The 26,714-nt window shown below is 37.0% G+C and overlaps 1 protein-coding gene across 9 annotated transcripts in view; it reads left to right on the top strand.

Annotated features, from left to right (window-relative positions):
* Positions 1 to 26,714, top strand: part of nhsl3 (NHS like 3) — a 103,553-nt gene that overhangs the window by 22,906 nt on the left and 53,933 nt on the right. For 3 of the 9 annotated variants that reach the window (NM_001443926.1, NM_001443925.1, XM_087293775.1), the window contains exon 3: positions 12,902 to 13,188. In NM_001443926.1, the coding sequence (NP_001430855.1) occupies positions 12,951 to 13,188 (238 nt within the window). In that variant the 5' untranslated portion in view covers positions 12,902 to 12,950. Of the gene's footprint in view, positions 1 to 10,979; positions 11,166 to 12,897; positions 13,189 to 26,714 lie in introns of those variants that run through there. The other 6 variants (XM_087293771.1, XM_087293777.1, XM_087293770.1 and 3 more) reach the window with 3 other exon arrangements.

Here is a 26,714-nt window from a genome sequence, read left to right as displayed (position 1 = left end):
CAAGAAACATGCCACGTGAACATTCTTGTTTATCTGAAAACCAATGCTGAAGTCAGTTTTTCTGCTTTGAAAATGTGTTTTCTGTGCCGGAACATCTGTCTTTGTGTTGGTTCTTTTAACCCACCCACTGACAGTTTAGCCAATTATATTTCAGTTCATTTGGCTGTTTGCGCCTGACGAAACACGACAGAAATTGAAATACAACCATTCAGAAGGACAGAATATATGTGCACTTTCTGCACTCACACAAAATAGTAACGTTTATAACCCAATTAATATATATTATACCTCTTCACATTATTAAATATAGATGATGAATCACTGATATCTGTTGATTTTGAGTCACAGATCTAAAGTTCAATTTCAAACTAAATAAAATTTAAAACTTTATTTTGCTCTCAAGATCTGCTGCTGCTTTCAATAGTATGGCAATAAATGTCATATAAAATGGCATTGAAACTCACATTATTAGCATTTACCACTGAATAAAGCACATAAGGTGTACCTGAGGTAATCTTTGTCAATTTTCTGTTGTTCACCTGTGAGAAAGAGAAGCCGTTTCTAATATATCAATTTGAGGTGTTGGTTAGAATGAAAACTCATTTTAATAGAGAAAATATTCCTTCTATCATGTGCTGATGCTTTCTTTAGAACACAACTTAAATCAGGCTTTAAGCTTAATAGTCAGGCACGCTGTTGAAGTTGTCAATCTGGTAACCTGCGCTTTCATTTGTTTTGAACCTGGGGTGCAATACCTAGGTTAACCACTGGGTGCCGACCGCACATACTGCACCTTTAATTTGACAATTTACAGCTTAACTTTTATAATATAATACTATTCAAAACCGACTAAATATTAGGCAGTTTTTACAATCGTGAAGTCTGCTCTTGAGTCTGCTTTTAGTTTTCTCTGCGCAACATATTTCAGCATCAAAAAGGGCTCTTCAGTTTTAACATGGATGGATCGTGTTGGCTTCACTGTGTAGGAAACAGTTCATTCACCAGATCTGACCAGCCACTGGAAGACTTGTGAATTAATTGTGTACTAGTATTAAAGTGTTAAATCTGCGATGCTCTTAGAGCTTGGCACATCAGAGCCTTATTAAAGACAGAGGCATGAAGGCACGGAAGCCTCTTAATCAAAGTGTCTCATCACAGGCCAGAATCTCTAATTGAAACTCTTCATGCGATTTATACTGAAGCTCTAACTTGAAGGAGATCAAAAAAAAAAAAAAAAAAGAAGACATTGCCAAGATGTACTTTCTCAGTGATTCTTGTGACAGAGTAATGAGTGTTCACTGAAACTATGTGAGTCTCATTAGGGCTAAAGCTGTGGTACAAGAGCACCCGTCTGGTCCCTGCTGAGGTTTGGCAGGACTGCGTTAAAGTAGCAAAACATCAAAATCTATTAGTATTGTGTGTTTTTTTTGTCTGTCTCTTTAGTATAGTTTATGTCTTAACGGCACAGTTCAGCTGAAAATCTTTTTTTTTTTTTTGCATTTTAGTATGTATATATTTTGTACAGACACATAAATTGCTGGCCTGACATGCATATTACAACGTTTTTAGTTTTTGCACAGAGAAATGCAAATGGGGATTGTTTTAACAAACTGTACGCAAAACTTTACAAAGACACAGATGAATTTTTTTTGTACATTATTGTCATTACAGCTTTCCATTTTTAGTGGAACAACAAAAAGTGTGACATTATATTCAGAATAAGAAATAAGAAAAAACGTTTTTAATTTCTAGTAAGTTATAATGGTTTGGAAACGTACTATTGCAAAATACTTGAATATATCTGTTGTGATAATTCTATAATTTCTGTAGTAACCAGTGGTGTAAGATAACTAATTACTAATACTCAAATTACTGTAATTGAGTAGTTTTTCTCAAAAATTGGAACTAATTAAGCAATTTTAAAAATGTGTTCTTGTACTTTCCCTTTAGTACATTTTTAGTGCAGTATCAGTACTTTTAATCCACTACTTTCCTTCAATCTGCAGTCTCAATTTTTTTTTCTTGGGGATAAGAAAATTCAATCCTGCGATTCCTGTCTAATCAAATCGCACATAGAAGTAAAGAGGTAAATCGCATCATAATGAAAACCCTTAAGACATGGGCGATTTATAAATGCAGCAAACTGTTTGCAAGCATTAAAAGTGTCCAAGATGTCAAATTTTTTACACGCATTGACTATTTTGATGCATGTCACTGATGAAAAAATGATACAAGTTTACTGTATGACAACGAAATGGCCTTAAACACCCAGCAGGCACAAGACGTCAACATGACGTCAGATTGAAGTTGTACCCCAAAGTTATGGGAACATTGCATATTTTTTGGAAATAAAAATCATGTTAATGTCAGAACTCAACACCAGGCCGACGTCAATGGCCAACGTCCAACCTAATCAACCAAATATTAATGTCTAATGATGTTACAGCTTGACATTGCGTGGATGTTACTTCTATGACGTCTATAAGACGTTAGAGCTTATTTGCCATACCGGCGAATAAATGTCAGTATTTAAGGTCAATATGACGTTGGTTTAAGATGTTGGCTTGATGTGGGATTTTGGTCATTTTCTAACACAACCTAAAATCAACAAAATATCAACGTCATTTGACGTTGTTATTGGGCATCAAAATAACATTGTCCTTAAATGCTGGCTAGACATTGAAATTTGGTCAACTGACATCAAACTAAATCGAACGTAATAATAACGTCTTATGACGTTGTGTGCCTGCTGAGCAATAATTAATTCTCTACAGAATGTTACGTTTACACAGATCCACTAATTAAATTTAAATGTATCAGCTTTTCACAGCGTAAAACTCACTACTCCTGAGTACTTTTGAAAGGTCTACCTTTTATTCATACTTTAAGTAATATTTATAACAGATACTTTTACTCTACCTGCACTACATTTTTAGGCAAGTAATGGTACTTTTACTTAAGTATGATTTTTCAGTACTTTTTCCACCACTGGTAGTAACCCAACCCAAGACTGTGAGTTTTTTTCAACTGTAAAAATTGTAAAAAAAATAATAAATTAATAATAATAATTTCTCATCCACACCTGCCTTATGGTTGTGTATTTGTTGTGGAGATGTTGTATTTCAAAACAGTGGTATATGACAAAGAAATTCCAAAAAACTATAAAATGTAAAAAATTCCTGTGACAGAAGTTTCAGGGAAAGATTTTGTACCGTTATTTCTGACACTATAGTATTTACTATAAATTAGAATAGTATTTTTTCATGTTTGCATATATTTGCATATCTCATTTTTCGCAGAATGTCAAATAAGTTTTGAAGAGTAAAAGGTGAGTAGCTCACACAATAAATATACTGTAGTTGTGTGTGTGAATTATCTTATTGTGAATTTTGTGTTTGCATGTTGTAAGTAGGCATCCTTTGCTAACAGGTTGTTGGTTTGTATGACTGCGTCTAGTTGTGATTGTGTCATTGGCTGTGCAGCCCATTGGTACAGAAGGAAATCCAGTCTGCCTAGGACAAAGAGAGGGAGAGAGGGATAATACAATGCTGGGAGAGGAGGGCTTAACCCAGTCGACAGGCGGGATTTCCTGGCTGTTGCCTCAGCTCCCATCCATGAGAGTGCTGGGAGATTTACAGAAAACACCTGTATAAATGGAGCTTGTTTTGGAGTTGTTGCTTAAATGCTACAGGGATTTAAAAATAAAAATTTCAATAGAAACAAATGGCAAATTGAATTTCTATGGTTTTAGGAAATAATTTTGTTTTTAAGTCATTGGCAGTTTTCTAATTAAATGTTTTAATAGCATTTGCATGATATCTTCAGCTTAAAATATTGAATAATTCAGCTGTAACTCTGCTTGTAAATCTTTTGTCAAGGTCATTTTTTGGTGGGATTTTTTTTTCAGGTCTGAACTTTTGGGTTTGAACTAGCAACAAATTTGGCGGAGTATGCTCTATTTGTGAAGCTTTACTTGTTAATTATTTTCTTTCTTTTTTTATCATATATTTGTTAAGTTTAGGTCTCCTGCACTGAATATCCAAAATAGGTTTTGTTAGACAACCCCTACAACTTTGTAATTTTTTAGTGTTAAATATTACAGGGCAGTTTATCATTTAATGAAAACTAATTTCAGTACAGTTTTAGTACTGTTATCACGTCTAAACACTTTTACAATTTAAACTCTTTTAGCAAATGTGCTAAAACAAACACATTTTTGTCAGAGATGAGTTTTTGTCAATTGAGTTTTTACACTTTTCATTTGCTGATATACTTATTCCAGATGTACACAATTAGTCACCACTAGATAAAACTCGAATTCGCCAAAACCTACGATCACTTGCATAGGGGTGTCTGCTTCACAGTAGACAGACGGGATGACAACAAAATGAACTCATGCCATTATATTAAACAACGTTTTTATTTTTTACTTTTTATTGGCTCCTGTATAGTCTCAGGCCTAGACATCACCCATGGTCTGCTGGCTGAATGTCTGATGCTTATTGCACATAAAATTGAAGTCATCATCTGATTGAATTCTACATGATTTTCAGAAGACGTGTGTTATTGTTACCTAATGGTCCACCTGGAAACAAAGCCATTGTGACCCTTAACAAATATGTGATTTTTTTAAGATCAACTAAAGGCATAATCAAAAGTATCATTCATTTTTAATACGCCTCCAAGATTTAGCTTGAAGCACTTAATGTTTAAATGTGATTGGTTGCTGTACATCGAATTTGAGTTGTTTTTAGCCAACAAAAGCTATGATGTCCAGTCCGTCCTGTTCAAATATGCATCTGTTTCCTCATTTCTAAATATAAACCTTTTTCATAAGTTAAATCTTAGTGACCTTCAGAAAGACTTGATTTATCTTGTTGGGAATGAGGAAATGTTCAACTTCCCCAATGCAATCCAGTGTTCAAAGTATCTGGCAAGGCTGAGTTTCTTCCAGTGGTAAATGATTGTGTATATTCGTACTCAAAATATACCCACTGCTTGAGGTCCATACTTTCATTACAAAACACTGAGGCTTTTGTGAAGGCAGGAGAATGACTGTTTTCTCTATAGTTGCTATAGCAACATTTAAACATTTCAATGTGTTCAGAAGGACTGGGTTTAAGTCTGACTCACAGTAACCCCACCCAATCCCCCACAAGTCTTCTCTCTCTCCCTCCTGTTTTATACAATACAGAGGTGGCTGATAGAACATCCATGTCATCTTTTATCCTTGTTTTAAATTAACTGTTGAACTGCAAATATAATGTCTGATTGCAATCTGTGGATGTTTGGAGGAATAGCGAAAATGTATCTTCGTTCCATGACACTAAAACAAGAGATCCAGATCATGATCCCTAGATAGGGCTGATTTACTGGACCATATCTGGTCCAACCCAGTACAAGGAAAGAGGCCAGGGGCCGAGGTTGTCCATCTGTGCTTTTCAAAGCAGAAAGAAAGTCAAACAAGCGCTGAGAATAAGCATTCTTGTGTTTACAGAGCATATTGAGTAAGCCTTGGTACATATCCTGACACACACGTCTCCCTTATCTCTGTTTACATTCAAAGTCACTGAATTTTCCTGTAAATGGCAATGGCATGGTGGAAAAAACATTGACAACACATTTAACAAGTTCATAAATGCTTCCAGATTTTATTTTTATGCAGAGGTTGAAATAATAGTGTTATTTCAGAGCTCTCAAGAGTTTGTTTCTATTTAGGTTTCAAATAAAAGAACTTAAAAATCTGATCGTTTTTGAGACTCGAGAGTAAACATTGACCGAACGATTTGACACATATCTGAAGAATCCCACAGAACAAACCATGAGCTGTGTTGTTTCACAGTGGCACGCTATAGGAATGAATTAGGTGGCAGAACAAATTCATTCAAGACTGATAGGACTGAAGAAGTGGAATGGAGTTTAGAATTCAATGTTGTGTTACGTGTTTAAGTTGTTATATTAGATGAGACATAACATTAAGTGAGTTTCTACTGCTGCTGGGTGAAAGTAAGAGAAAACACAACAAATGGATTCATTCATTCATTTATTTTCTTTTCGGCTTAGTCCCTTTATTCATCAGGGGTCGCCACAGCGGAATGAACCACCAACTTATCCGGCATGTGTTTTACGCAGTGGATGCCCTTCCAGCTGCAACCCAACACTGGGAGACCCCCATACACTCTAACATTTATACACATACATTAATTTATTTTCTTTTTGGCTTAGTCCCTTTATTAATATGAGGTCGCCACAGCGGATAGAACCACCAACTTATCCGGCCAACTTATATGGTTTCATGCAGAATATGTCCTTTCAGCCACAACCCCATCTAGACGACCTTCTAGACCAATGGTCACACACCTGGGAAGGACAGAATAGACAACGGGAAAAATAAAAGAAAGTGAAACAGAAAACAAACACAAAACTCCCAAAAAATAAATTGGAACACAACAATTGCCAAAAAGCCCTAGTATCACCACATACAAAATTTTAAAGAACACCCCTTGTACTATGTTTTACGTACAAGTCAATACTTTATTAGACTCGTGTAACATCCCAATATCTACAAAAATATGGACCTAAATGGTAAACATAGAAAGGCAGCCATTTTAAATTTTCAGTGGAAATTGTTTACAGTTTTTACTTATTTCAGGCATTTTGGTTTTACTTTACTTAATTAACCCTTGTGTACTGTTCAAATTTACTGCCTTTTTATTATGTTGGTGATTGTTTCTGCCCCATTGACTTCCATTGTAATAACATTTTTGATTGCAAAACCATGACAGATGAATGAGGCAAAAACAGCCAGCAACATAACAAAATAGTAGTAAATTTGACCAGAGTGTATTGTTGAGTATTTAAAAATGTTCAAAGAATTATCAGCAAAGTATGTCAAAATAACATTTGTCACCAAAATCATTCCATTTGCTGAAAAACAAAGAAGTTGTGGCCAATTTAAGACTTAAAATCACCCTAGAATGGATGAAAACATCCCCAACAGCACACAAGGGTTACCACCTTAAAATCAGAAGTTGTTGAAACTCAGAATGTCAGAACTTCAAAACTTCACATTTGTGATAACATCCTTGGCTTGCACACATCTAAAAAACAATATGCCGTCATAATCATAGAAAGATGAAACATTAGCAACAGACATGAAACAACACCTCAGAGGAAGTTGTCGGAGCGGCAGCGTTCACATCTCTGAGTGAGCTCACCGTCAGCCAGGATTCAAAAGGAAACCAGATGAGCCAGTAACAGATCCCTTGCCACTGATTCCCACGAGATATGACATCACTATTAGCTCTGTTATTCTTAGCCTTCTTTCTGTGGCTTCTCTGTGCTGTGAACGAACCAAAATAGAGAATTCACAGCAACCAAGCCCTCAAAGTTCAAACGAAGACTCCCAAGAGGGATAAACTCCATTAGAGGTTAAAGAGCAAAGAGCTTCTCTGTACATTAAGGAGAAAAGTCCCATTAAAGTCCCTGCACACACCCTCATCTAACCGTTGCCATTGGTTACCAGACAGGTAGACATGCTCCCCAAAAGAATTTGAATACTTAAGCCACTCTTTAAATGTATGATATAAATATATATAAATCTAAGTTAGGCAACATAGTGGCTCAGAGGTTAGCACTGTCACCTCACAGCAAGAAGGTTGCTGGTTCAAGTCCTTTGCTGGGTCAGTTGGCATTTCTGTGTGGAGTTTGCATGTTCTCGTCGTGTTGGTGTGGGTTTCCTCTGGGTGCTCCGATTTCCCCCACAGTCCAAAGACATGCGCTATAGGTGAGTTAAATAAACTGAATTGTCCATAGTGTATGAGTGTGTCTATGTAAGAGTGCATAGGTGTTTCTCAGTATTGGGTTGCAGCTGGAAGTGCATCCCCTGTGTAAAACATATCCTAGATAAGTTGGTGGTAGGAATTAATGAAATCGAAGTTGTTAAAGTGCAAAATTCTCACCACCAAACAATGGTTATATAACTGTTGCTAATAGTTACCAGACCGATAGGCAGTGCGCCCCTAAAGAATTTGGACACTTAAAGCATGTTAAAATTATAATAAAAAGTGTGATAAAAGGGCAACATGAGTACAAGTGTACAAAAATGTCATCAGCAAACAATGGTAATATATTTTCTCACAACAGATCATGCTTTTGTTTGGATAGTGACAAAGTCAGTTCCCCTCAAGTTCACACAGGGGTCTTAGCATGCAGAGTAAGAGTTACATTACTTCATTCGTTAATTCAAACTTTAATTAATTCATTTTCTTTTTGGCTTAGTTCCTTTATTAATCTAGGGTCATCACAGCGGAATGAACCGGCTACTTATCCAGCACACGTTTAACGCAGTGGATGCCCTTCTAGCTGCAACCCATCACTGGGAAACATCTATACACACTCACTCACACGTACACTACGGTCAATTTTAGCATACCCAATTAAATAAATGATTTATATATACTATAAGACAAGATCTAAAACAGAAATAAACGATAGGGATTAAGCCATAGGAAGGTTGTGTGACCCTTATTCCACACTCTTACATTTGCTCTCTCAGATTTCACTCCCCGTAGCATCTGACATCATGAACTTCACTCAGAACATGTGTTAAGGCTTCCCCTACAGTAATACAACTAAAACACGTATTGCCGTAAAACTCAGTCAATGGCAGGGAAGCATTTTCTCTCGTCAATGCTAGGGAAAGAGTTACAGTATTGCCGAGTTCAGACTGCATGATTTTAACCCCGATTTTGACTCGCCGACAAGTTTTGAGAAATCGCAGACAAATGCCTGAAATCACAAGCAAATTGGTGCGTCCTGTGAGTAACAACCACATACTGTGAACTATCAGAGACGCGATCTGAGAAAATTGCTGATGAGTCGCGGATGCCCATGAGATATTTGGCATGCTAAATATTTGGAAATGTCGGTGATTCAAATCATGCTGTGTAAAATGAGTTTTGACTGAAAATAACATCAGCGATCACCTACAGCCAATGAGAGAGTAGCATCCACTAGTATGGGTATCTACAGGCCAGCGGGAGGTTGTGGGATAAGTTAAAAGCGCTCATTTTCAGTTTATTTGGACCCAAGAAATAGAGGAAAAACTAGTAAAAATTTGGCAGGAGCACCCGTGTCTGTTTGACGTATCATGTGAGCAATACAACAACCAGGTCAAATAAGAAAAAAGTTGAGGAGAAATGGCTAATTCCCTTCAAACCCAGGTGAGTAAATTTGTACATTTTCTACCCCATTAAAGGCTTCTTTCTCATTATGTAGTTAACAACAAAAGATATACAACGTGTTTTTGGTTGTGGGACGTAGTTTGGACAAAGTTGTTGGCGATTCTCCTATTGTAAAGTCATGAAGTGTGAAAGCCCCTGTCGCTGATCCATATTGCAGTGTAAACACAGCAGCGACAAAACGCTGCCCCAGATAGTCATGCAGTGTGAAAACATCCGTGACACAACTACTTTGAAAATCATGCAGTCTGAATGGCATAAGCGAAATCATTTATCGATTTGATTTTGATGCACATCAAAACACCAGCCATACATGTAAAGCAAAAATAATATCCTTCAATTCCTTCACATCCAGCAGCCATCATTCTTGAACCAATCTCCATCATTGTAAACTGCTTGCTTTTCGGTCTGTTCCATTGATCCGTTTGTTAGATGTTTGCTTCCACTTTCTTTTGCCGTGTGAAGCATGTCAAACACACAAAACGCCCAATTTGCGTCGTGTTATTCACTCAATTTGCACCACAGGATGTCTAATCGCATCTTAGCATTGACTTCACATGTAAACCTCTCACACTATATCCACGTCTGCTTCCTGCACAGGCTACAAAACAATTTCCCCCATTTCTATGTAATGTTAGGATTGTGAGCGCACAGGTGAGATGTCATTTTTCGAGAGACACTCAAATACATCTCGCGGGCTGTGCATGCAACGTCTATATGTAAAACAGTTAATTGCAAACTGAAATAAGTCTAATTTGATTATATGGTTTGCAAGTGGAAGTTTTATGAGATTATTTACATTTATTTGTAATTATTTTGCATTTGAATTAAGATTTTTACAGGATTAAAAAAAATTGCTACTTTTTGTTGATTTTTTTTGTTGGATTCAGCGAAAATCGCAAAAAACTACGGGGTCTGGATACTACGACAGATATATTCACTATACGCATTTTTAGTTTAGGGTTTTTGTATTTGAATTGTTTCTTTTGATAGTTTTATGTTTGGATAATGATAAATAAATGACAAAAACCACAGAATTAGTTCATCAAAATAATTTTGAAGGTACATTTCTAATAATTCTATTTTTAACAGCATATCTAATTTTACACTGTTTAAAAAGTAGCTTAGCCTGTTTTGCTTGTGCTTTTTGTATAAAAATATATATTTTATGCTTTGTGGATTTCAATAAAATATTCATAATTATGACTTAAATCTTGAAAATGCATTTAAAATGTTTTTATAGAACACTGGGATATTTTTTCTGATTTTTCTCTATTGATTTACTTTTAGACTCACATTACTGAGCTGTCTATGCCCCATGTCCAAAACATGCTACATCTCAGGTTTCAGAGGTCATTAATCACCTGTAGCTGATAATGAACCTGGCTTATGCAGCCCTTTGCTCTTTTTACACAATGATCAACTTTTGGCTTCATATTAATGCCTCCAAAACAAACGCAGCCTCCTCATCAAGAGACAGAATAGTGTCCCTTCACCACCTCCGATAAGGACAAGATAGTAAGTTAACAAAACCAACAAGTGGACAGGGAAAAGAAAGGAGGAGTGGACAGACGATGTCTGAGTGCGATAAGTGAAGGAGGAGAGAAGTGAAATGGTGTGTACATTGTGGTGAGAGAGAGAGAGAGAGAAAGAGAGACATAAGAGGAGGAGAGAGTCATGGAGGGAGGGAGCCAGCTTGTCATTGTGAAATAGTTGGGTGGAATACACGTGTGAACTGCAGTTCCTCTCCGCACTGCGCTGAATGGTGACCAGCGACTCAAACAGACAGGAGGGGGAGGACTGACCAGCATGGAGCTCCACTCACCCAAAAAGAGCTGAATAAACAGTACAACACAGCACTGCAGTAAAGACAAGACACACACTGAGAAACACGGACAAAAGGACGCAAGATAGGAAGGCAAGGTACCCTATGGTGTTTTTGTCTGCTTGTGTCTAGCTACATATAGAGTGTGTTGATAAATGTGATGGCTGTTTTGAGTTGGAAGTTGTTGTTTTGTACAGTAGGTTAGTGTGATGAGAGTTTGGGTTTCTGAGTTTCTTCTTACACGGGGGTGTGTGTGTGTTACTGCATCCAGAGATTTTGTTGCAAGTCAAATTACAGCATTGAAGTGTTTGAAAGATGGATCTTTCTTCTCTGCGATATGAAGAAAAAGAAGAACATTAAGACTAAATTACAGAATACATAGCCATCTCTAGCAAGCCAAAGCTGTTGAGGGTGAGCTGGATGTTGTGGAATTTACTTCTGCTTGTTTTCCCTGATGAACAGGAACTTTTCACTGCCTGCTTTTGGATGAGGTAGCGTGTTTCTCCCCCTTGTGCTCTCTGCTACTTTTGTTTGTCTCTCATACCTCTAGATCTCACACCATGACAGATTAGAAGGCTTAGCGAGAATAAACGTTTTCATGGAATGAGGGTGTTGATGCTACATTTGCACGAGAATGCTGAAGCAGGACTTGCAAATACCTGATACAACACAAACATCAGACATCTTTTCAGAAGGAGTAATTGCAACTTTTCTCAAATTATTCTTTTTATCTTTTTACTGTATATAGCTGTATATCGAGAGACCTGAAAGATTAGCTAAAGTGGCTACTCATTCCTTTACTACACAAAATATAGTTGAGGATAATCAACATAAAGTGATTTGAGAGGTATTGGACTTGTAAGCAAGTTGTCCGTGTTTACATTTGGTGTTAAGTTGTGGTTTTGTCAAGCCAATAACATATTGACAACACTCAATACAGGAGTAAATGGGCTATGAAATGTTGGAAGGTTGTCTACTTTTGACCACTTTCCAAGGTAGCCAAAAATGCATTTGACCTGATTGCTTTGTTAGTGTAGACCCTCATGTTGAGGAATGTGTTCAAAGAGCTACCAACTCTCTGCCTACTGACCTAATTCTTTAACATCACAGGACATCTTGTTGAATGTGCTAGCTGGATGGGCTTTAAACTAAGATCATAAATTTGGTTTGAAGATGAATAAAGTAGTGATTTGTCAGTTTGGTGTAGTTTTGCAGCAATTAGAAAAAATGTCTTTTCTTATTTCTCAATATTATATTATAAGCAGAAACGTTGATAATTTTATTTCTTGCTAAAAAAGATGCCCAGCAAACAATTTTGTGTTTAATAGATGTCTAATAGACATCAAAACTTAGACAGCTTGGCTAAAACAAGTTTAAATTTGGGCTGTCAGTGAAAATCTAATAGATGTCTCAGAATAGGCCAAAACTAGACTAGTCGTCAACTAGACAGATTAGACAGACTTCATATGTGTAGTTGTTTCGGTTTATTTGATGACTAGTCTAGTTTTGGCCTATTCTGAGACGTCTATTAGATTTTCACTGACAGCAAAAATTTAGCCTTGTTTTAGCCAAGGTGACTATGTTTAGATGTCTATTAGACATCTATTAGACATCTTTTAAAAAATGCTTGCTGGGTAATGGCTGTCATTTTGCCAAGTAGGACATGTTTCTGGATCAAAACCCTACTTGGTCCCAATACAACATTCCAAACAAACAGATTTTTTGGAGGTTAGGGTTAGGATATGGCATGTGGTGAAACCATTTCATCTGTAAACATGCCGTAATGTTATATATTATTTATGTTTCTCTATTCTCTTTGTTGTTGTTGAGGCAGGTTTTGTTGGGATACAAGAGCAGTTGGGTCAAGCATTGGTGCACTCAGGATGTCGAGGAGGAGCTCTGCTGGGGATTTGGTGCCCAAAGACATCACTGAGGTCCTGGCCCTTCAGGCTAGTAAGAAGAAACGTGGTTCATCTTTAAGTCGGGCTTTTAGTTGGTTCAAGGGCAGCAAGCGCAAGAGGAGTCTCAGCAATGGACAGAGCAGGTCAGGAGCCCCATGTGGACGTTCTGAGGAGAACACTAGAACCAAACAGATTCATGCCAGTAATGATGCCTCTAAAGGTAAGCAAAAGCTCCTTTGCTTGCTTCAGTACCTGTAAATGCAGAGTATTTATAATCTGCCGGAATGTATTACCAGCTTTTTTTAAAGCCTCGGATTTGTTGATGAAAATCAAAGATGATTTTGATACCATAGATGAAAAGGTTCAAAATACCATATAATTAACCACATTGGTGCCTGTTTGTCCAATCCGTGAACATGGTATTTCTTTCTTGTATTGTTTGTATAGTTATCGCTGGGACATCACTTATCCGAGGTGGATTAGGCTACTATCACAAGGGCATGCCTTCTCTGGAATAACTTATCGTTCTATTGATGTGTCTTTTTGTCTTGTTTTGCATTTTTTGGAGCTCAAAATCTCTACTGGACAGAGAATTTAGCTTTGGGCATGGGTCCCATCAGAGGCATTGTGTGCTGTTGTCATGGGTAAACATTTTAGGGTTTATATTTTAATGCTACATAATAAGATTTGTCATATTGGGTAGGTTAATCTGCTCAGTTAGTACTGTTGCCTATTAGTAATTCATTGGTTGGAGTCCAGGCTTGGCCTTTCTGTGCGGAGTTTGCATGTTCTCCCAGTAACTAAATTGGATGTAGGAAATGAGTGTGTGAATGACAAGTTTTTGGGTGTTTCCCAGTGTTGGGTTGTCGATAGAAGGGTATCTGCCACATAAAACAAATGCCAGGGCAATTGGCGGTTCATTCCGCTATGGTAACCCTTGATAAATCAGGGACTAAGCCAAAGGATGGTGAGTGAGAGTACAAGAGTAGATATATTTGTTGTCCATATTCATATCTGTTTGATCGAAAAATGTCTAAATTAGCAATCACCTAGCAACCATTCAGAACTTCCACAAAAATCTTTTAATTACCATTCATCCAGTCATAACCATATTATCCTAACACCCTATAATTAGGTAAAAATTCAACTTCCCAGAACCTCCTAAGAACACTGTAGGGAGCTTGTTGAAGCAACACAATTTACTATATTTAAGCAAAAATATAGAAACTACTTGCAATCACCTGAAATGTCCTAAAAATGTATTAGCAATTACGCTGCAACACCTTAGCAACTACTCATAACTTCTTAGCAATAACTTTCCTAGCAACACCCAAGCAACCAGCCACACCAAAATAACCACAACCGTACACTTGCACAAAAATCTTTAAACCGTTTAAAAACACTACAGCGACAACCTAGAACATCATGAGAGTTTTCAGAGAATACCCCATAAATCAGATAACAATCCCCCTGCAACCTCTGCTAACTAAAAAGCAGTGCCACTCTCAAAACCCAGGTAATCAATCCAGGCAACACTGGACAAATTATCCACAAAATATCTAGCAACTGACCACCCACAAATGCCAAAATTTCAAAAATCAAAAATTTGGAAACACTTTGGAAACTACCCACAAAACTTTAGCAACTACTTAAATATCTCCCCAGTAACCATCATAACATGCTATCAGCTTCCTTAGAAATAACCTGGGAAGTGGAAAAGAGATGCTCTGAAACTATAGACTCTGCATGAAGAGCTTCAGGAGGACTATTGAGGATCTCTGCCATGTGGCATCTGTTTATACAACCCCGTGTACAATCTAAGACAGTATGAACTATACTGGACACTTTATTAAGAAAATGTGTGCTTAATATTTTTGTTAAGTTGTCTTGGGAAAGTTCTCCAAAGCTAATCCCAGAGGTCCTTTTGGACACTGACTCTTTTAAACCTGCTGGACCACTTTATTATTGAGGTCAAACCAGAAAAGGAGCCTATTTAAAAAGACTCAGATTCTAGATTTTTCTCTTCCTACCATCACAAGTCTCACACTCCCTCTGATACACTGAAAAAGCACAAGAGTTGCCAGAGTGTGTGAGTTAGCAGACACTTGGGACTTTAGCTGGACATACACTGTGCATAACATGTCATTCAGAGTCTTCTTGTCTCATATTCTCTCGTTAGATTCCACGATTTATAGGATTTTCTGATCTTCATGGGAAGAGACAAAGCTAGTGTGGAAAGGTTGGAGAGATTAGACTCATAGCGTATTATTGAAAGATGACTGAGGAATTTATCTGAAATGCCTTTTTATTATTATCACTTTACAGTCTGTTTTCATAGTCTCTGATTGAATGTACAATCGTAGTTAAAAACTTAAAAGTATAATTTTGCTGTGTGTGGTTCCAAGGGTGTTTACTGAATACTAATAAGGCCATTGCAGAGGGTTCCTCAACAGCCAAGGATCCCTAAATTTAAAATCAACTTTCTCCATACTAGTCATGGCCTATACGAGATTGCATAGCTGTGGCATTGATTTCACTTTGATTGAAATTGCTGGTGGTCATTAGAATCAGTACCACCTTTCCTCCTACTAGCATGACCAAAAAAAACTCCTCTGCAAGACTCTGAAATTTTGGTCCATTTACTTTCCTGCATGGGCCTCCTTCACTACAGATTGCATTCTGATTCACCCCCAAAGCCAGGGGTCCCCAAACAGACAGGAGCTTCATAATTGTCATTATATGTCTCCCTACTAGTAACAGCTCTATGTATAAGCCATGATTTATTTTTTGGTCTATATATGAAAGTGAAAGTGAAGTGAGCCTTGTCAAGTATGATTTTACCAATACTCGAAATTGGTCCTCTGCTTTACAACCCATCCAAGTGCGCAGACACATTTTTAGTGAGGAGTGAACACACACACACTGAGCACACACTCCGAGCAGTGGACAGCTATTCCAGCACCCTCAGGAGCAATTAGGGGTTAGGTGCCTTGCTCAGGGGTACCTCAGCTAGGTATGGAAGGTAGAGAGTGTGGTTCATTTATTCCCCCACCCTACTTGCAGCAAATGTGAAAAGAGCTTCCCAACAAGACTGTTGCCACTTTTGTCAAACTGTCCTAAGAAAAGCTGGGTTCAGTTCCAGCTGAATGACCCAGAATTCTGAGCATCTGTCTCCCATAGCTGGCTAAACGGAAGCACACTGTCTATTTTATCTGTAATTTAATGAAGTGAATATATAAAAGAATATGTAAAAGGAGCCCAAAAAACAGAAACATCTGATTATTGTCCATATTGCTGTTTACATTATACTTGTGTTATCAAGGCAATTATCTACACATTTGGAGAGCATTCCAAAAAGCTCCGTTATCAGCACCACAGTGGAAATCAAAAAAGTGCTAGCTGGACCAGATTGACATGGAATGGAACAGTTAGGCCCAATCCCAATTCTAATTATGTACCCCTACCCTTCCCCCTTGGCTCTTGAAACAGAGTGTGTGGGGGAAGGGCTTCAAAATGTATTTTTATACACTGTTAAAAGGTAATTTCCATCCACTAGACTTTTCTGACAGGGTATCCGAGTGTCATTGAGTGCCAGAAGTGAAAGTATGTTGTGGAACATCCATACATGAGTTATTATTATGGATTATAGCTAGTGAAATGTAGCAGTTTTTATTTTATTTTGTTTAAGCATGGCAGTAAAACACGAACACAGTTATGAATGTATTAAAACATGCTATTTGTGAATCTCCTTATTTCCGTGTGCAGCCATGCTGCCATTGTAGATGGTGTATTCTGGGAAATTTTCTTTCCCCTTGGTTTCGAATGTGGTCCTGAAAAATCTCTGTTTCAAAGGGTATTTAGCCCTTGCCCTTGGCCCAGAGGTGTCCAAACTCTGTTCTGGAGGGCCGGTGTCCTGCATAGTTTAGCTCCAACACACCTGCTAGGAAGTTTAGAGCTTGATTAGCTGGTTCAGGTGTGTTTGATTAGGGTTGGAGCTAAACTCTCCAGAACACCGACCCTCCAGGACCGAGTTGGACACCCTTGCCTTAGCCCTATGCCTTCATGCTAAAGAGAATTGGGACACCACTACCCCTTCAGGTGAATTCACAAAACCAGGGGTAGGGGAAGGGCTAAGTGGTAGAATTAAGATTAGGCCTTAAGCATACAGAACCGTTTTTCCTAAAAAAAGTGGAATAGTAGAAACAATATTCTGTTCTATACAGCTCAGGTTCCATCTTCACGTTAAGTCTTTGGGATTTGGAACAAGCTGCTTCTTGTGGGCTCCTCCCCAAACAAATCAGTTGGACTGTCCTGATTCAGGACATTTCTGAGCTTAGGGGCTCATCAGTGCAGCACTAACTTCTTGCGTCACCCCTGTTTCACTGAGCTCAGCCCCTGTCCACCCCCTCCCTCCAGCCAGAGTGCTCCATCAGGTCCGGAAGCTTTTTGAGGGGTGAGATCACTGTGCATGGGATTCCCTCTAACTCAAAACATAGATACATTAAACATTGATCCTTTATCTCACATGAGTGGGAAAGAGGAACAACAGAACTGTGTCTCAATTTGACCAGTCAGAGAAAGCTTTTGGGACTTTTTCCATGTGTGGACATGAAAATCCTCTTAAAGCCTAAATGTTTTATAGTTTACATTTAGATAAATACAATTAGGTGAACTCTTAAATAGGTCTTAAGATCCTATCTACATCTAATTTCATGATTTTGTGTTCGAAATCTAGTTAAATTATGCTAAAAATGTGCTGACAATAATCTATGGTGAAACATGTATGTATGAATGTTAATTTATAGGGACTAACTCTCAGCATTAACCTTAAAAACTATTAATAAGCAGCAGATTAGGAGTTTATTCCAAAAGTCATAGGTTTATTAAAAGCGATAATTGTACCTTAAAGTGGGACCGCATGCATTTAAACTGATTCCTGACTACATATTTGTTATGATGAAGTAGCGATTTCAAAATCGAATAACTTTGGCCATATTTTGCTAAAAGCATGATCTGCGATAAGTGTAAAGTTTTCATCAACTGGTCAGTTCCAGACATCTGTTAGCGATGATCTTGAATGCCAAGGCAGAATGATGACTTGTGGTCAAACAGAGGAGGGCTGAATGAAACGTGAGCTTCTTGCAATAGCTCTGAAATAAAGACCATGTGAATGTTTAATGCCGTTCGGAGACACTGATATACACCCCTATACACGTCACATAAACACGAAAGAACACAGTGACAAAGGACAGTCATTTAATGTTCCAAACACATCCCTGCCCAGGCAACAGTTTAAAACCACACAAGGCAAAGTGAAAAACAGTTAAACTGTTGACTTTGAGTAGAGGAATGTCATTACATAGTTTCCCAAGAAGTATATTTTGTACTTCAGAGAAGATTGTGATGATAAATACTGCCAGTAAGAACTTTACAGATTTACACAGAATTGTACTACATGTCATCAACAAAGTTGCCATATACTCATTTACTAAACAGTTTTGCTTGTTTCACAGTATATATATATGTATAGTTTTTATTAAGTTATTAAATACATACATTCTGATGTAAAATTAAATGTAAATTCCAACCATTTTTAAGTGTCTATAAGTATGCAGTTTGATTTGTTGACTTCATTACAGTTGGAAATCATCACTTAAATTTTTTATTTTATTCCTAACTGGTAATCCTAGTTTGTAAACAAGATCATCAGTAAGAAGTGTTTTGACGTTTAATCATTTTAGGGTAGAAAAATGCCTTGAAAGGAACACATGAGTGCTGAATATACCAGTAGTATCTAAATGCAACCTTGATGATGCAAGCCGACACTGCATATCTCAGTGATTCAATGTCAGACACAATGCACTCAATGGAGCTAATAACGTCACTGTGAGGGGTAGGGTTAGGGTTAGGGTTAGGTGAGCACATTAAAAAGCATTGAATGCAGCTCAGATTGCACTGCACCAGGCCTGACTCCAGACCCTCCTCCACTTTGTTGAATATCAATCCACCCTGAAGTGTAACAGCTTTTTTGTTTCAAGTAAATTTGATATTGCTTTGTGAGTGCAGATGAGAATAGCAAATAAGTTGGATAAAATGCTTCCGTTAAATTACGAGACAGATACAGGTTCAATAAGCTATAATAACTCTAACTAACACTCTTTCTGTCTCATTTCACATATATTCTTCAGAATTTTGAGGTTGGAATATATTTAAAAGAGTTTTGAAAAAGTCGCTCACCATGGCTGAATTTATTTGGTCAACAAAAATAGTCATTTTGTTTAGTTTTTTTTTTTTTTTTTCATTTTAATACATGTTAAAATGTGTAAGTGTTCCATTAGTTAATGTTATTTTCAAGTACTATGCTGAAACGGCATCGAATGTATAAAACATATGCCAGAGCAGATGCAGTTTCATTCCGCTGTGAAAATCATAGACAATCACGAAAGAAAATGCCGATACCAAGTACTGATATTTTGTCTTGGTGATCGCCCGATACCGATGTATTAAGCACATTTTCTCTTGAAGTATGATACTTACAGTAAGTGGAGTTTTCTTCTTACCTAAGAGAATAAATTAAGGTTGTTGCAAAAAAATCCTTTAAACCCGTCTCTTATAAACATTTAGGTGTGGATCTGTCATGATCAGAAGCAGTTTTACAGAAAATAATAGATACAACTAATTTTTTAAATTGGTAAGAACAATTACAAACAATGCAATTTGGAAACATTGCAATGAAGAATACTTCATCATGTCTTAATGAAAAAAAGTTTGGAGTGCATATTTGATGCATAGGAGGTTAAAATGCATAACTTCTTTTCATTCATTTTTCTTGTCGGCTTAGTCCCTTTATTAATCCGAGGTCACCACAGCGGAATGAATCACCAACTTATCCAGCAAGTTTTTACGCAGCAGATGCCCTTCCAGCCTCAACCCATCTCTGGAACACATCCACACACACATTCACACACACACACTCATACACTATGGACAATTTAGCCCACCCAATTCACCTGTACCGCATGTCTTTGGACTGTGGGGGAAACCGGAGCACCCGGAGGAAACCCACGCTAAGGCAGGGAGAACATGCAAACTCCACACAGAAATGCCAACTGAGCCAAGGTTCGAACCAGCGACCTTTTTGCTGTGAGGCGACAGCACTACCTGCTGCGCCACTGCTTACCATTACTTCTTTTCTAAAAAGGAAATATGCATATCAACTATTGTTTATTGCAATATGTATGTTACAACAAGATATATTTTTAAATAATCAAGTAGGAAATGGCCGATCAATCGGGGCATCTCTAGTATTTACTATATATTGTATTTGTACAATATATATTGTTTATACACTGTATAAAATATTAATAAATGCATTTATTACAATATTTATTCATCTTTGTTAAAGTTAATGAAAATAAAGTTATTCATTGTTAGTTCTTGTTAACTCATGGTGCATTAATGTACAATTTCAAAACCTTGGGTTTTAATAATGCATTAGAAAATGTTGAACTATGATTAATAAATGCTGTACAAGTATTATTATTTATTCTTACCTCAGGTTAGTAAGTACATTAACATTAATGGGAAGTAATTGTTAAGCATGACCAAAGTTTTGAATTTTCCTGTGAAGACAAAACAGACTTCTCAGCATCATTACTCTAGTATTCATTGTCACATGTTTCTTCAGAATTGTTTTTTAATAATTAGTGTTTAAAAAAAGGTTTTGCAGGGCATTACAGTGGCGCAGTGGGTAGCATAATCGCCTCACAGGATGAAGGTCATCGCTGGTTCGAGCCTCAGTTGACATTTCTGTGTGGAGTTTGCATGTTCTACTCATGTTCACGTGGGTTTCCTCCGGGTGCTCCGGTTTCTCCCACAAGTCCAAAGACAAGCGCTACAGGTGAATTGAATAAGCTAAATTGTCTGTAGTGTATGTGTGTGACTGAGTGTGTATGGATGTTTTCCAGAGATGGGTTGCAGTTTGAAGGGCATCCGCTGCGTAAAACATCTGCTGGATAAGTTGGCGATTTATTCCGCTATGGTGACCCCACATTTATAAAACAACTAAGTCGAGAAGAAAATAAATGACTGAACAAGTGCTGCTTAATATTGTTTTTCTTCTTCCAGACTTTTGCTAAAATAAATAAAAAATATGATAAAAATTACATCAAGTATTATTTAATTCAATTATCTACAGAAAAAAAGTACTTTTGCAATTTTATTCAATGCTACTGGCTCCAAACTTTTGACTTTTCTTTATATTAACTCTGCTACCTCTGTGCATTGTTGCTTGCCAGTCCCAATCAGCCAAGTTGTCTCATGTGTTTTGGTGTTTGTGGGTTTCATTATGTAACTCACGGTAATGGATACACCTGTTGACATGTTCGTCACCATTTACTCCAACAAAAACTTGGCCTCTGTCACCCTCTCCGAGCCTTTGCATGAAAACATCACTGAGAGCTTATAAACAGCCACTCACTCCATTTTTCATTTCCATAAGAAAGCATTTATTTGCACAAACCTGACAGACAGACTAAGGTACACTTCTCACACACTTCATTTATAGTCAAGATAAGTGGGGAAAAACATCCCTTTTACACATTTTGCTGAGTGCTACACCTCTTTACTTGTATTTAATAGTGACTGTGGCCATAATGTTGGTGTAGTGAAACAAGACACTAACACAGTGATAATAATTGATGAAATGGGAGTTAGAGACTCAGAGTGAAAGTACAGGAATGAGGATAGTCTAAAAGAAGCTGCCAAGGTCATGAACAATTTTTCTGACCTCAGTCTGGGTCATGATGGTTACACCCTGCTGTCCAACAAACACACACACACACACCCATACTTCACTGCTGGGACACCCGATAACAGTATAGGGACATTTCCTGTTGTCATGGCAGCAGCCCATAACCTCTTGACCTCCATATCGCTTTGTTTAGTTCTAATAATACCACTGTAGATGGAATAATCTGCACAGCAGTATACTAAACTAACATCAGCATCAAAGAGCTGTTTTTTATGGTTGCCAAGAGAGCTTAACATGCTGCAATTAAAGAAAACGCATGCAATTACAAGAAGTCCAGCACCCATCCATCACGTTTTAGGGTTCCCTTGAAACATTTTTGTTTTGTTCTGTGCTATTCTGCATTGTGAGAAAATAGGAATGTTTTCTTAATTAGTTTTTTTTAAAGAGCACCTATTACCCCTTTTCAACATTTAAATCTTTTGTATCTCCAGAATGTGTCTGTAAAGTTTCAGCTCAAAACTCCCATTCGGTTATTTATTATACCTTTCAGAATGTTGACATTTTCTGATTTGAACAATGTTTTTGTAGCTGTTTTTGTTGCCTGTGCCTTTAATGCTAGTTCTCCCCGCCCACCGTTCCCACGTGTCTGTCAGAGGGTGCCTCAATCTCCACCTCGGTTGCTTCAGATAAACAGCACAGTGACAGACATGAAGGAAGCAGATCTCACATAACGTTTTTGAGAAATACTACAGTAAGAACTTCCCAATGATTATTTGATGTGTTTGTTGTGGAGTTAATTCAAGCCTTTCTGCAACGATGAGTCACACTATGTTTTTACGAAGTTCATGCACACACACACACAGCGGACACACATACAGCACCTGCATTTAACTTTGCACTGTTTTTGCACACAAATGTGACAGGATAAACATTAACATGCACTGCTGTATGGACATCTGTTATGCAATGTACAAATTAAACCGGATTTAACATCCACAAGCTGTGATTGAAGCGTCTTCTTTTATAATTGTTGTGATAAAGTAAAAACGTTTTAAACTCGTAAAACTCATTCTTGATCACATTTGATGATGATTGATGATCACAGAGAGCTGAACAGATCTTTTAATCCCACTTGCTTTGTGCATGTCCTGTCTTGTTATGATTATATGTGTTACTACAAAGACATATTAATACGCAGCTGTCAGTCACTTCGGTGGGCGGGGAAACTACCCTCCCGTCACGTTGTGGTCGGCCTCAAAATGGGAGGGATTTGGATCCTATTTTACGTCAGGAAAATTTTTAAAAAGAGACTTATTGTCTTTCTATCACTTCAGTATGACTGTGGACGCACAGTTCTGTCCAAACAGCTTACAAAAGATGATTTTCATCATAGGTGCCCTTTATTGTGTTTGCGTTGTTAGGATTTGCAACACGTATGCTGTCAAACCAAATAGGATATTTTCTTAATTTATTTAATTGCCTGTGTAAATTGCAGCACGTCAAGCTCTCTTGACCACTGTACGTTTGTAATGTATACAGAATTTTACCACCATTTCTCAGCTTCCTAATTGTGCTAAATTATTTGTATAACTTTTATAACTGTCCTAGGTATGTAACTTTTGTTTTAGAAGATTAAAGAAGTTTTTTGGCTGAAACTTTGGTTCTGGTAATTCATAAGATTTAAGTGAAGGGCTTATGACACTTTGTCTAAAAATATATATGCAGGCAAACCTAAATTATTAACTGTGGCTCCTGATGATACAACAGCTGTGTTTCCATTCATAGAAGAACTTGGAATATCGCATAAAACATTTGCAAATAAAGCAACATTTCCATCCAATACATAATTGTCACTTTCTGATACGTTGTCATCAAATATCAAAATGATAAAAAGAATTTGCTTAGGTAGGTGTAGCCACTGTGACCTTTTTTCTTAATAAATTACTTGTACCTAGTACAAAATGCAATGGACATATGGTTTTGCGGGTGCAGACACTCAAGTCAGATTATAATAATGAACCACTTTAATGACGGACTTTGGCTAATGGATTTACAAACCACTAACAAAAAAATAGCTTTCAAAAGTTTCAAATGTGGTCTATCCTCTGGTTTGTCTGTTAATGTCACCCCATTACACCTATTTTTGTTATCACGTGACCTGTTAAAACAAAATCACATGACTTATGTTCTAGCTGAAATTTATCTGGTAAATGTGTTTCCGCATAGTGTTTATACACATTTTTCTGCTCAGATGAAAAGTTTATCCTACTCAAATGTGTGCATGCATGTTTAATGTGCACTTTCAAAATGTATATGCATCTTGGCATTTCCATTTTTTGTGCAATATTCTAAAATGTGCATAAAAATAGGTGAATGGAAACATAGCTATTGAGGTCTTATGAAACAACCAGTCTGAATACAATTAATTGCAGGCTCTCTTGTTTGTCTGTTCTGTTATTTTTTTTTCCAAGCAGGATTAAAATAGAGCTGAGATAACAACTATTTACTAGTAACAACAACAAATCATTCAGTCAGTTTTCTTTTCTTTTTTTTCCCGTTGGTGTGTTATGAAATATTATCAAGACTTTTTTAAAATCAAAATACACTGAAAAACTGTCCAAGCGAAAACAAAAAGAATATATTAATAGGGTAAATTTGAGCAATATTGAATTCATGTTTACTGATAACTAAAACTCTCAAATGCTAAACACTAATGGCATTTGTTTAAACCTTTACCACAGTGTCAATTAATAGATTTTGGAGGCATTCAGGAAGTGCAGTCTATTTTTCCATGTCTCAGAAAGCTATGCGCTGTCACTCTTAAGACAAACGTCTCACTAGGACATGAATGAGGAAAGAAATCGGTACGGTTTTGTTGTTAAGCACAACACTTTCACTCCCACGATTAGCTCTTCATTGACACTTGCACACCTCATGTTATGCTTTGTCTCCTTCCACCTGGTTGACACAAAGATACAATTCTGCTGAATGTCTTTTCAGCTTTTATAATGGCTCTTGACTCATCATCTTGGCTTGACCTTGAGTCTCTAGTACCTCCTTTAGCCTCTTCATAACTCTGGCACTGTGAGCAGGCATGCTAGGAATGAAGGCAGGGAACAATGAACACAGATATGCTATAAAGATTGAAGAAGTTCAGCTTTAGGTCTGCTTTTTCTCCTTTAACTTGTAAAGAGTCTCAGATGATTAAAAATGGTGAAACAGTGCTAAAACGATCACCTGAAAAGGATGAGCGGTTCCTTCTGTGAGCAGGTGAATTGCATTTGCAGGTTGGCACTAAATAGGCTGCCCGTGTGTCTGCCAACTGTTGGATCTGGTTGGAATGCAGGTGGATGGAATTTGACTTGATGCCTTTTGGATTACATCCCTCATTCCAGGTTGGCAATATCCCAGTAAACCCAGAACAATCGCAGATTTGTGCTAGAGAAACTTCAGCTAACTCTTCTCACTATGGAGTTTGTTTTTGTTTGGCTGTTTTGTGCTCTTGAGAACAGTGAGGACAGCATGTTTGAGTTACTGGTCAGTGGTGTAATAATGCATTACGAAGAGGCAGTGTTTGCCAACTATGCACACATTCAAGCACTAGAGGGCAGTGTGGAACAAAACTCTCAGTTCTCCTCTCAACATTCATTTGAGTACATTGAAGACATACAGTAATCTGTAAATTAAAATAAAAGGTTTTTGTACAATACTTCAAGTGAAAAAAATCTGACTAAATATATACAGTAGTCAACATTTGAAGAGGATCAAAAATTCATTGTGAAGTTTTTGTATAATTGTTCAAAGACCAGAATGGGTGTTGTTTAATAGTTTTAGGACAACTTTAATGAAAGGATTCAATTTAAATGTTGACTACTGTATATATTGAATAATGATGAGGAATTTTATTTGAATATCATATTATGACAGTAATTTAGCTTCATAAAACTAAAGCTTCTTCATATATAATACCAGGCCCAAAATTACTTGAATAAAAGTGTTTAATAATAAATGAATAAATTAAGTAAATGTGTTGGACAGAAGCTTCTTTTTTAACTGAACCAAATAAACTTTCCTAGTCATATTCCACTTACATCAGTCAAACTGACTAAAGATATGTTAATCATGTATAAATAAATCAATAAATAAATAAATATAGCTAAACGTGATTAGCATAACTATATGTATATTAACATAACTAAACTAATAAAAAAATTGTCATGACTTTGTGAAGTTTATTTATAAACTAATTTTGAGAGGATGACGTGCTTATGATTGACCTAATACTGGGAAACACCCACACATTATCATTCACATACACACTCATATACTATGGGCAATTTAGTTCATCCAATTAACCAATACAGTATGTCTTTGGACTGTTGTGAGAACCGGAACACCTGGAAAAACCCACGTGAAAACGGGGAGAACATGCAAACTCAACACAGGAAGGCCTCCTGGTCCAACCTGGACTCGAACCAGTGCCCTTCTTGCTGTGAGGCCAGCAAGCCACCGTGCCACCCTAACAAACAAAGCAACCCTATTTTTCTATTTTATTTGAAATTTAGAAGAACTAAGTAATTTGTATTAAATCAGGCCTAGCAATATTTAATACAAAGTATATAATAAAAATGCACTTTGTGGAGTCTTGAGTTGAAGTTCTGTCTAATGTGAAACATGAGCTCTCTCACATATAAACAAATGCTTACTCATGCACAGATGAAGGTCTGTTACATTTCTAGAGGTGCAAGAAAAATGAAGTTCACCTTGACAACAGGAGTCATAAACACTGCTAATGAAACTGTATGACTAACACTAAACAGCAGTGAGCAGCAGCCTGTTATTTTGCCATGTTTGCTATTAGTGAATTTATAAGATATTTATAGCCATATGAGATTGCAAAAAACCTGATTTGAGAATGTTGTGGAATTTAAGAAAAATACTTTTTGTCCAGAATCTGAAAGTGTGATAAATATAGAAGATATAATTTATTACTT

The sequence above is a fragment of the Danio rerio genome, chromosome 19 (assembly GCF_052040795.2).
Source record: "Danio rerio strain M-AB ecotype USA chromosome 19, GRCz13ab, whole genome shotgun sequence".
In the NCBI taxonomy this organism is placed as follows: domain Eukaryota; kingdom Metazoa; phylum Chordata; class Actinopteri; order Cypriniformes; family Danionidae; genus Danio; species Danio rerio.
Note: the sequence above shows the minus strand (reverse complement) of the source record. Positions and strands in the feature narration are given on the sequence as shown.